The sequence below is a fragment of the Crocuta crocuta genome, unplaced genomic scaffold (genome assembly GCF_008692635.1).
Source record: "Crocuta crocuta isolate KB4526 unplaced genomic scaffold, BGI_CrCroc_1.0 scaffold70, whole genome shotgun sequence".
Taxonomy (NCBI): Eukaryota; Metazoa; Chordata; class Mammalia; order Carnivora; family Hyaenidae; genus Crocuta; species Crocuta crocuta.
This window is the reverse complement of record NW_027528417.1, coordinates 15,743,460-15,756,412: the sequence shown is the minus strand read 5'-3', so window position 1 is coordinate 15,756,412 and position 12,953 is coordinate 15,743,460. Positions and strand designations below refer to the sequence as shown.

At 41.0% G+C, this 12,953-nt stretch overlaps 1 protein-coding gene across 1 annotated transcript in view; it reads right to left on the bottom strand.

Moving 5' to 3' along the window:
* ETV5 (ETS variant transcription factor 5) overlaps positions 1-12,953 on the bottom strand; it is a 61,439-nt gene that overhangs the window by 18,817 nt on the left and 29,669 nt on the right. The window contains exons 7-8 of the mRNA XM_077754574.1: positions 12,732-12,947; positions 573-832 (exon numbers count right to left, since the gene is read on the bottom strand). Of these exons, the coding sequence (XP_077610700.1) occupies positions 573-832; positions 12,732-12,947 (476 nt within the window). The remainder of the gene's footprint in view (positions 1-572; positions 833-12,731; positions 12,948-12,953) is intronic.

The window sequence follows — 12,953 nt, the reverse complement described above, 5'->3', positions numbered from 1 at the left end:
CTTTCCCAGATGAAAGCATTGCAACAGGGCAGTGAATCCCATGAAGCAATCAACAAGATGGCCTTTCCATGGTGCATCCAGCACTCCGTACAGCTATGAGATCCCAGGTGTGTTCTCAGAGTACCATTCATTCCAAGAACACAAAGAATCCCATCCTATGTGTGGACCCTCTTCCTTATGCTCACACTGGGGGTTTATGAGCCTACTGTATTCAAAAAGAAAGCCAGGAAGCTAGGGGCAGGACTAAAATGCAGAAACGGTATTTCTTCTGTCCAGTGAGCCTAAGATAATAGGTCTTAAAGAGGGAATTGCAAAGACTGGAGCTTCAGGCTTGGACTCGGAGGTGTGCTCCCCACCACTTTTCAATATCTCCTAAACCTCCTACCATTCGATGGCTTTTCTGTTTTGTTTTGTATTTGGTTATGTATCAACAAGTCTGCTTCACTAGATCCTAAGTTCTTGGAGGGTCATTTTTATAAAACTATGCCCTAAAGCCCTGCACACAGAAGGCAATACCGACCAGACAGGTAAATGAGAGAATGAAGAAAGGAGTGGCATGATTTTATGCTAACCTGAATCAACGCAGTAATCCCGGGGCTCCTGCTTGATGCCCATTGGTGACTGGAACCCATGTGCTGGGGGACCTGGCATGCCTGGGACCCCATGTTCATAGAGTGGATCGTGGTATTCTTGTTTGAATCCCTGAGGGGGCGGGGGAGCTGCAGGGACAATAGGTTCGGACATTTGCCGGTGGTAATTAGGGCGATTATCTCCAGGAACTCCTGACTGAGGAGGGAAGGGGTGGCAAGGTTCAGACAGTTGTCTCTGAAATCTGTAAGAAGAAAGTAGTTATAGTTTTAACTAAGAACATGATAAATACCTACATGATTTAGCATTGGGAATTAGAAGTTCAGATACCCTCTTCCCAAAATTATATGGCATATTTCAGACCTCTTGAGTAAGGGAGTGGCAAAAAAGAATCAAAGCAATGACATGGTAGCCTCTCAACTCCCATGCATGTTTATTTCATGCATAGTCTATCTGTACAGTTGGGCCAGGTTATGTACCTAACTATATCAGGTTATGTACCTAACTATATCAGACCACTTATTTGCAAATAGTATTAACATATAATATGTTTACTAGTTCATTCATTCTTTCACCTGTAGATAGAATTCAATTTTAAAGACCAAAGCAAATTCACCCTTAGAAAACGTAATTTAAAAATCCCAGCCATAATAGCAGTCAAAAACATAAAATCTCAGGAATAATCAGGAAATGTATAAGCCATATAAGAATAAAAACCTTAAAACCGAGGGCACCTGGGTGGTTCAGTCTGTTAAGCATCTAACTTTGGCTCAGGTCATGATCTCATAGTTTGTGAGTTTGAGCCCTGCTTCAGATTTTCTGCCCCTCCCCTGCATGTGCTCTCTCTCTCTCAGAAATAAATAATAAAAACCTTTAAAAAAAAAAACCCTTAAAGCTATTTTTGGAGGAAGAGAAAGAAAATTTAATTAAAGAGAAAATATTTAGGATTTTGAAGCTACTGGTTCGTTGAAAATTACTGTGTAAAAGCAACGCCTTCCCAAAATCAACTTGACAAAATGATTCTAAACTTTATTTAAAAAGTTAAATTGTTGAAAAGAAATAATGATCCATTAGACATTCACAAATTTTGTAACATCGCAATAATTGAGACAGTAATACAAGGAATGAAAGATAGGCATATCAAAGGAATTGAATGCGAAGTCATAAAATGTCAAGTGTATTCTAAAATTTACTACTTGCTAAAGTTTTAGCATTTCAAATTAATGGTGGAAAAGTTAGATCCCTGTTTTATACCATATGTCAAAATCAATTCCATATGGATTCAAGATTTCAATGTGAAACCTTAATGATGGAGTAAATATATATGAAAACATATAATCTTGGAATGAGGGAAAACCTTTCTACACATCACAGCAACAGCAGAAATCATCAAGATAAATATGGATATTCCTCAGTGTATAAATTTCTATAGTTCGAAAAACAGCAGAAGCAAAATCAAAAGAAAACCAAAGAAAACATCTGTTAACTGTCAGAAAACAACAGAAACAAAACCAAAAAGAAAACAAGCTGGGGAAAAATCTCTAATGGACACAGTGCTGTTAATTTTGTTGACAGAAGCAGCCTTTAAAAATCAGTAAAGAATGAATCTCCTGGTAGAGAAAAATGGGTTAAGAATATAAATAAGAAAATCACTAAGAAAGAAATACTAATGATCATAAACAAGCAAAAAGTTCAAGTTCATTAGTAATTGAAAAAGTACTAAGGAAGAACAGGTTTGCTCTGGTCACTTGGAGGATGAACAGGCAGTTAACAAATCTGTGCCTGGCACAAAAAAGCACTGAAGTCAAAGACACAATGAGACATACAAGGATGGGCACCAATGCAAGCATCTAACAAGGGAACGGACTCAGTACATTGTGATACGATTACTTAGTTGAAAGCACCAAATATGATGTAATATGTAAACATGTAAGAATCTGGAAAGGGATTTATGATATATTGTGAAAAAGTACAAAGAACATCAAATTTATACAAAGATAAAAAGTATGGTGTGATATAAAATCCTGGAAAGATCTGTACCTAAATGTGAATACTGCTTATCTTTGGTTGATTATGATTTCAGGTGATTTTTTTTTTTTTTGCTCATCTACAGTTTTATAAATATGCATTATTATTTTATAACAAGACAGACCAATAAAACTCTTTGTTATTAATTGGGTATCATTAATATCCCTTAGCTGTCAGAGGGATGCCTTGGTGGCTCATAGGTTAAGAGTCCGACTTCAGCTGAGGTCATGATCTCATGGTTTGTGGGTTCAAGCTCTGTGTCAGGCTCTGTGCTTACAGTGCAGAGCCCACTTTGGATTCTGTGTCTCCCTCTCTCTCTGCCCCACCTGTGCTCTGTCTCTCTCTCAAAAATAAATAAATATTTTTAAAAATCATAAAATTATTAAAAAAATATCCTTTAGCTGTCAGAAAAATCTGAAAGTGTGCCAACTGGTCTTTCTCTGTTGGAAAGTCAGTGCAGTAAAAGGGAAAGTGATAGAGGACAAATTTTCCTGGCTTCAGTTTCCTCCTCTGTAACAAGGGGGTGTATTATCCACCAAAATGCTACTGCAATGATGAAAAAAAAAATCATGTCCACAGAGCCTGTCTTCTGCCACAGCCATATGCATTGGCACACTCGCATAGACTTCAGGAGGGCCGGTGTAGAAGTCAGAGATGGTAACCCTCGAGGAGAGGTGTCAGTCCATGAAATATGTATAAGGCACTCATCCATGTGCATAAGGAAAATAATTTGTGAATATATGCCCTCAGGTAGAAAGCAGGAGCTGAGATTCAGGGAAAAATAAAACACTGAGAACTAATTTCACTGGTGTTTTTAAAAATCGACACTAGAATCCTGTAATGTTAAGATCTTCCTCTAAATTTAGCTTGAATCTTATTAATAGTTTCTGTAAAATCATTTAAATTTGATTTGAATCAATCTGTGGCAACAGGTGGCTAACAGATTTCTAGAACATCAAGATTTGAAATCCTCAGCTGAAGAGATGAGGATGCAGATAAAACACTGTTTAGATCAGGGCTTAGCAAGACACTCACTCTGTGTGAGTCTTTACTACCTTACCAAAAGCAGCATCATAAGAACATCTCACAACATGAAGACCACCAAACAATTTTACATATACTTCTCCTTTCATCCCAGACATCAAAGGCAGCAGGCTCTGTCTGGCCAGTATATGAAACAAGTTTTACAAACTACATAAGGTTCGGCGTGGTGCTGACTGCATTACAGTGCAACTTCATCAGGAATGTGGATTTTCAAGGTTGCTGTTATTTAAGGAAACCCTTCCATGGTCTTTGAAGAAGTGTAAATTTGAAACCCGGGTTTAGGCTTGACATTTAGAACACAGGCATCAGCAGCACACTGCAAACCTGAAATTTTTGAAGCAAATTCTGAAGAAGTGGGCACAAAAGAAAGATGAAGATATCCTCAGGGCCTTATTTTTATGAAGTACCAAACGTAATACTAGCAGGAAGGAATAGTAACAGGGACCCCCATCTTGCACATTCTCTCCTCTCTGCCACCATCTTCGCACCTTCAAAGGTGACCTCCACAAATCATTTCCTCTGATGGCGCCGGGAGGGCACAGAACCGCTCAGTTCTGTAACCAGAGCCTCTGCAGCTGGCCCAACAAGCCCTTCCCTTCCTGTTGGTGCCTATCTTCTCACCTTCCAGAATGAAACTCTAGAGTCGGCCCGGTGTGGTCCCTTCAGGAAAAGGTACTTCCACATGGGTACCAGCCAGTAGCCCGTCCCTCCCCCAGGCCGCACTTTAATGGTGCATGGTGCTTAAGGGCCTGCGAGCTGCCAATAATTGGGATGATGCAGCCCGGGTTTGTCTTGAGGGAGTGACAGTGCCAAAGGGGACCTTAAGGGTAGGTCATGGAACTAACATATTTGGGGAAAGATTCTCTCAGAGCTTGCTGTTGATGATGGCTTTTATTTGCAGAAATTAGTAAAGCCATTCCGTTCTTGTCCTTAAAATACATTCTGTGAACTTTACTCACTGACCTTCATTTGAACCCCTACCCCTTTCTGCAATCCTTTTGAAGTATCTAAGAATGTGTTGTATATATAATACAGCTATGACAGAGATGCCTCTTGTTTACTGAGGCAGGCAATCATTTTCAATGGAGAGGCAGCTTGGTTCTTAACAAACCTCTTCTCCTGCTCGCCCCCCTCTCCTCTTCCTCCCCAACCCATCATCCCAAGAGAACTCCTCAGGCCATGGAGAACTCACAGTTGGTGAGCAAAAGGAGATTTCGGACTATCGAGTGAGCTTAAATTCAATAGGTTACGGATTAAGGCTTTTTCAGTGCCAGTTTATTTAAAGAACCAGTTATTTATTTATTTGTCAGATTTATATAGCGCCTTTCCTCCCAAGAGCTCACCCACGCTACCAACATTTGGTTTACGTTATGAAAACCGTTAGATGCTTTTTCTGCATTTCCTTTTCGGTTTCTGCTGCCAACACACTGAGTAAACACAATGCTTAGAGGAAGAAAGGAGGAGAGCGTGGATTTGATGAAGGCTACACAGTGGCTATGGGTGCCACTGGATTCAGGGGCCAGCTGGGAGAGGATATGTAAAATCGCCAACAGACCAACACCACGTACTTAACATTTCCCTTTGGGCTAAGAGAAGATGCAACAGGAAAGCAGCATAGCTGGGGAAGAGGCTGTGGCTGTGAAGGCAGAAGATCCTGGGCTGAAATCCAATCTTTACCACTTATTGGCTGTGTGACCTTGGGTGAGTTATGTAACCGCCCTGAGCCTCAGTTTCCTTGTCAATAAAGTAAGGAAGACCAGGATACCTCTCCAAGGGTCTGCTGTGAAGATTATATACGCCAAAGCATGAAACAGCCCCTGGCACACTGTAAGTTCTCAATATACACTACCTTCAAACACCACCATCAACTGCCCCATCTCCTTCCCCACCACCCAATAAGCTAAATTCAGAAGCTGTACAAATGTGAGGGGGAGATCTGAAGGAATTGGGAGAAAACTGTCACACACACACATATCAGAGTCTACTAGTTACCTACCCAATATCCATTCTCCTTCTCAGAATGAAAGTGCTGATTTTCATTCACATTTATTTCACACTAATGTTTATTTCCTGCCATAAACCAAGAGCCAGGCACTGTTGCAAAACAAATCTCAAACATTCCCTAAAAGCACAGCACAGAACTCTGCAAAAGCTCTCAGGGCTCTGTGAGGTCTGTCAGCACTGCGTGCATGCAAACTGGTCCATCTAAACTGTGATAAAACACTGATAGATGAGGAACAAAATATGTCCTTTAAAGGCCTGGATGTTTGTCTGTGTTCCCAACATCAAACATCCAAGAAAGAAGGTGATGGAAATACAAGATGTCCCCAGAGTATCAGCTGCTGAAAGTATTAGTTTTATATGTACAATACTAATAAGTCTGATGGTGAAAAGATTAGAGATAAAGGGAGTTTTACACCTTAAAAACCTAACATCAACTGATGTAGCAACAGAAGTTCCTCAGCTATGGTATGTGTATCATTTTAGGAAGATTCCTTTAATAGCCTTCTTTATGGAATATAGAAGCAATTTTTAAAAAGTGAAAGTGTCATAGAAGCTAGCATTTACCGAGTGCCTTCTCTGTGCCAGTATGATTTCATTTAATCTACCCAATGTTTCTATGTGGGAAGTATCTCCTGTTCTTCCATTTTCACATGAAGAAACCCAGGCTTACACAATTTAAGGGCCTGCCTGAGGTCATAGAGATACAAAGCAGCAGAGCTCCTGGGATTCAATCCCAGACCTAACTCCAGAGCCTATACTGTTCCATCACTGCTTTTAAATACTCTCTCGATGGTATTTAAATAAAAATCAGAGTCCAGACAGCTAGGAAACTCCCATATGTTTGGAAATTAAGAAATATATTTTTAAAGAACTACAGGATTGAGAGAGAAAAAATAGAAAACACTTAGAACTGAGCTTTTAAATTAAATCAGAATTAATTTAAATCAGAACTTGTGGGATGCAGCTCAAGCAGGACTTGGGTGGGGAAATCAAATAACTAGTTATCCAAATCAGGACATTTTGGGGGAGTAAAAAGGAAAGGTATGAGCAGTGACTTCCAGATAAGGCATAAACTGTAAGTGACCTGGGAAAAACTGAATATATGGTCACTCCAGCCTTAGAAGAAGCTTTATTTGGTTACGTGTTTATATTATAAGGAGAAAAAGTTAAAACATTAATGAGTGAATCATCCAACCAAAGCAGTTAGGTAAAGAAAAACAACAAACTGAAAGAAAGTAGAAATAATAAAATTATTTTAGTAAGAGCAAAGAGACATCAATGAAATAGAAAACATCTAATAGATGAGCAAAACTGAAGTTGATTTGTTGAAAAGACAAATGATATTGTCTGCCAAGGACTAACTAGAGATTTTACGGCAATTAATTTTAAAACTCACACCAAATGGAAAATTTCCCAGGAAAAGTAATTTATTAAATTCACTCAACTAAATAGAAATTCAGAGCAGGGCTAGAAAAGTGAAGATGTTTAACCAGTAATTAAAAACCTTCCCACAAAGATGGGGCGCCTGGGTGGCTTAGTCGGTTAAGCGTCCGACTTTCGCTTAGGTCATGATCTCGCGGTTCGTGGGTTCGAGCCCCGCATCGGGCTCTGTGCTGACTGCCAGCTCAGAGCCTGGAGCCTGTTTCAGCCTGTGACTCCCTCTCTCTCTGACCCTCCCCTGCTCACGCTGTCTCTCTCTCTCTCCTAGAAATAAATAAAAAATATTTAAAAAAAAAAAACCTTCCCACAAAGAAAATACAAGGCCCAAATGGTTTACTGATAAATTCTTTCAAAAATTCAAGGAATAAAGAATTTCAATTTCACACGCGATATTCTAGTATACATAAAAAGGAGGACACCCTCTACTCATCTGATGAGAATTACTTTAATGCTAAAACCCAGCAAGGATAATACAAGAAAGGAAAATTATACATTATCCTCAATCATAGCGATGCAGAAGTGCTAAATACAGAGGCACCTGGGTGGCTCAGTCGGTTGAGCTTCCGACCTCAGCTGAGGTCATGATCTCATAGTGCACGAGTTCAAGCCCCGTGTTGGGCTCTGTGCTGACAGCTAAGAGCCTGGAACCTGTTTTGGATTCTGTGTCTCCCTCTCTCTCTGCCCTTCCCCTGCCTGTATTCTTTCTCTCTCAAAAATAAATAAAACATTAAAAAAATTTAAGAAGTCCTAAATACATCTTGGAATACAAAGTCCAGCAATGTAAAAAAGGTAACACATAACCAGTAAGTTGGGTTTATCATACAAATACAATGCTGGCTGCATATAAACCAATGTAACTCACCATGTTAAGAAATGGAAGGAGAAAATTCATTTGGTCATGTCAATAGAAGCAGAAAACAATGTCTGATCAAGTTCAATACCCAATTTATATTAAAAACTGAGTAATCTAGAAGTTTCCTTTAGCTTGACAAAAGGTAACAAAAAAAATACTATAGTAAACATGTTGAAATGCTAAAAACAAGCCCTCTTAAGACTCAGAACTATAAACACCCCACACTGTAACCATCAGAAACACATTTTTCAGCCTGTCATAGAAGGTTCCATTAAGCATCTCCAAGACTCCGTTTCAGATCCCAAAGTGAATGTGTGCTGCCATACATAACATGCTATTAACAGCAGTGCGTGGAGAGGAGATGCGTCAGACACATTCACTTCATTCCAGGCCAGGCTACAAACATGACTCACAGTCAAGTTCCTCCCTCTCTGAAAACTACAAAATCTAAAGGACAAAAATGAATGGCAATTTGTTGGGGATGGACTTTAAGAGAGGAAGTACAAACAACAAAGACTTACGTATATCAAATCTCTTCATCGATATAGCATCTTTAGGGAATGAGTAGTTATCTATCAAATCACCATTCCATCCCTTTAAGCTTTGAAACCTTGATCAGAATCACTGAGGGAGAGAACTTTCTGAAACAGGTTAGGCGATTTGCTATTTTTTTTTATTTTTTGTATTTTTATTTATTTCTAGGAGAGAGAGAGAGACAGCATGAGCAGGGGAGGGTCAGAGAGAGAGGGAGTCACAGACTCTGAAACAGGCTCCAGGCTCTGAGCTGGCAGTCAGCACAGAGCCTGACGCGGGGCTCGAACCCACGAACCGCGAGATCATGACCTAAGCAAAAGTCGGTCGCTTAACCTACTAAGCCACCCAGGCGCCCGGCGATTTGCTCTTTTAGAAGATGCTATGCATAACTGACCCTTCTTGAGGACTCAAGAGCATTCTCTCCTATCAGTTTCAGCAGGATAGCCTATTACAATATTGATGCCCTTGGAGAACATCAAGAAGTAGAGGATTCTTCCACCAGCAGTACCTTTTAAAATGTTATCTTTTTTTTTTCCCAAAATCTTTGATGTTTATTTATTTTTGAGAGAGACAGAGTGTGAGCAGGGGAGGCATAGAGAGAGAGGCAGACACAAAATCTGAAGCAGGCTCCAGGCTCTGAGCTGTCAGCAGAGAGCCTGACGTGGGGCCCGACCCCACAGGCCATGAGATCATGACTTGAGCCAAAGTCAGACGCTTAACTGACTGAGCCACCCAGGTGCCCCAAATATTGTCTTTTCTTGAGATTTGCTTCTTGATGCTGAGTGAGAGAGAAGTGTATTCCAAAATTCTTCGGTGACAAATTTCCTAGTGGAGCCCCTTGAGTGGAATTGTGGGGGCTCCTTGAACTTGAGATGTAATGAAAAATGGTATCATGAAGGACAAAATCATACCTGAGCAGTGCAAGGGGTATAAGGTAGGATCATTTTCTAAATTCTTCCACCCAGCCCATGTAAACATTGTGAACAGCATGATGAAAAACTTTTGAGATCAGGATGACTGAACGAAAAACACACCCACTCTTTAAGGAGCGGCTAGTCTTTACGGATAAATGGAACATATCTCAACATGCCAAATTACATGTTTTTTTTCCCCTCCTTGTGGGGGAGGAAATCACGAATATAAATCATGGCTTCCAAATACAGTATTTATCTTCTAAAAATAACTTATGAGTTGTGAAGAATTATATACTAAGATTATTTAGAACATTAAGAATATACTTTTGCCAAGATTATATTGTTTAAAGTATATTCCTAGCAAACCGCGATCACTATCAGTAAACATATACTGAGGACAAGTGAGATACCAGGCCAAGAAGGGAATAAATCATGGTTCTTAAACCTCAAAAAGTTTATTCAACTGCAGAGATAAGGCGTACTGTGAGCAAAACAAAAAAGATACCTGTCACAACAGGAGTTTAGATAAGTGACGTAGGAATTTAGTAGGATTTTGTAATTTAAGACATGCATAAAGTTCTGGTAGCTTAAGCAAATGCTAGCAATGCCCCCCTCCCTGCCCCACCATAACCGAAACAAATGGTGCAGTTATGAATTAATGTTTTGGTTTCTAAATGTAGGCCCCTGTATTTGGCTATGTGACCATTAGGAAGCCCCTTAGCTGCTCAGAGGCCTAATATTCTTATCTATGAAATAGTGTATTTTACTATGCTTTGGTTACAGGATTGTTAATAAAAAGCTCAATTGAGACTGTAGTTCCTTCTATCCTGCAAAATACCATTTATTTTTGTGAGGGGGGTTAGTTTTGAAGTAATATTCTTAGATTTTGCTTAAATAAAAAGTTAGCAAAGAACAAACTACAAAAGACATACTCTACCCCATTTCAGGCAGGTATAACAATTATTAGAGGTGGGATTATTAAGCTTGTGTCTCACAAACATGCAATTACTATTACTTTCACAAAATCAGACCAGAGATTTTAGTTTGCTTCATTTTCTGTGTGCTCTCCAGTATATACAAGCAAAATCATTTGCCACGTTTTTGATATATTTTGCCTCACGCAAATACCACACGGGCAATTTCTCAAAGTGTGACAGTGAAGTATCCAGGCCATGCCCCAGACACACCAAACTCAAAATCGAGGGTGGAGAGTAAGGAATCTGCATCTTGAATAAGCCCGTGGGAACTCCTATACCCTCGCAGCTTTGCAGCTACAGTGCCCTGGGGTAGATGGCTCATGGCTCAGTGTTGCTTTTACTTTACCGATTTCGGACTTTGCCCTTCACCCCAGTTCTCTCAGGGATCTCTGTACTAGCTCAGGGTGTGCAAGGTGTTTTTATTCTAGACCCATATTCCCAGTGGCAGAGGGTAGGAGAGGTAAACAGGCAGATTTCAGGGAGGAATCCCCCCTAAAAGAAACACCTGGTTTCTGGTCCCTGCCTCTCTCTCTCTGGACACCTGAGGGCAGACACTCATACATCTTGGGGATCAAACCTCCCCCTTCTGGGAGGGGCCGGGTAGTCTGGTGACACACCTACTTCACCACTGAGACTAGGGCTTCCTGTCTGCCAGGGCTGCCGGGGGACAAACATTCTCTTTACACAAGCCCCCTGGCTAAGAAATGGCGATTAAGGAGGAACTATGAATTAGATTTAACATGAGTTAATTTTCCTTTACACACAGTAGAACAACATTTGTTTAAGTATTTCAAATACCAAATCTATGCTCCACCTCATCCCTTCTCCTTACTGAATAACCCCTGCAGAAAAATCAGGAAGATACTGTTTAAAAACACAAAACCAAAAAAAAACTATTGAAATAAAAATGGTGTCCAGGCCTGAGTTCACAGACTGGCAGTCCTGCACAGTGATTCTGCCCAGAGAGGTTTTGTTTAGTCTGCGAAGAGCTGCTGTTGTTTTTCATTTGAGTTTGTTGCCAACTTGAAAAGAAAAACCACACAACCTGGGATTTTTACATAAAAATCCACATTTCTAAATTCTCCTGAAGAAGTGCAAGGCTGTTAACAAGGTAATAAACTGGCAAAGCTTCGTGATGGCCGTCTCCTTCAGGTGGGCTCTCTACTGAAACCAGGGCCCAGTGCTGTGCCAGGCCCCCAAGTCAGCACTTGCCCCCTGGGGCCCTATGTATCATTGGCGTTCACAGACCTTGGCCTCACAAGGGGAATAAAGACTCACCAGCCAAATTATGTAGTTCTTTGGGTTGACTTTCATAGCAGGCAGTGGGGGGGAGGGGAGGGAAAGGGGATCAGAACCGGAAAAGAATGCTTGCCTTTTTTTCTATATTTCATCTAGAAATAAAGTGACCCTGGAGCAAATATTGGGAGGCATTTGGATTGGACCAGGCCTGGGGAAGGTATACTCTTCCCTCCTCCCTCTCCTGCCCCTCACTTCCACACCCATACGATACAGAACAAGAAAAGACAGAAAGGAGATGCAATGGTCACCATCTTGCAACCCTTGGTAACACCCTCACCAAAGACTCCTCACCTATATACATCCCAGAGACACTGAAAGAAAAAGACAGGTCCCCAGAACACCCTCTATGAAGGAAGGCCACAAGCATCCACAAAATTCTAGAATACCCCGATAACGGACCTACAAGGCAGGGACCTGAAACATTAAGTTTGATGTTTGTAGGTTACCTTTCGACTGGAGTTTGTTTGACAAATGAATGACTCTGGGCAAGTTACTTCTGATGACTCAATATTCTTATTAGGAATGTAGAACTACCTACCTGGAATGAAACCAGGAGATTCCTATCTCAAAAGGAGGTAATTACAAATAAGGTCTTTAGCTAATTCCCTGTTAAAATGTGTTAAAATCAGATGAGTAATAATACCTTTTGTAATTCAGCAACCTTCCATAACATGCAAGTAAAATGTTAATAAAGTATTTATGGGTAGCATAAGGCAAGGCTCAATTCTAGTAGGCGGGATCTAGTGAGGAGCCAGGAAACCTGTCCTCAGGGAGTGTCAGCAGATTATGTATGCTGGTCAAACCACTCTTCCTCTACCTCCAAAATGGGGGCATAGCACTAATGATCTCCCCCTTATCTACTTCATAAACCATTCGGAGTGCCTCAAGAACAGGTCATATTCACATTATTACTCATCTTACCTCACAAGGTGCTTCAATGCAATGAGATCTTTATAGGGACCTGGTAAATATGACTGCCTGCCTCCTCTCTCCACACAGGATAAAGTAGAAGGGATGGAGGCAGTGAAGGAGGCCCAGATCAGTACATACCTCTGTTCCGACGGATACTGGTTTTCAGGCATCATCTTTGGCATCTGCAGGGGCTGATGTGGTGGCCGGGGGACCGCAAAGGTTTGCTGCTGTGGTCCAGGTTCAGGAAGCGAATGAGGGGCGGGGGCGGGGCCCACACCTTGCACCGGGCCTGCCCCAGGGGCATGTGCAGAGGTGGGCAGAGTTGCCTGAGGTGGGGGAAACAGGTGATTCAGATGGGTG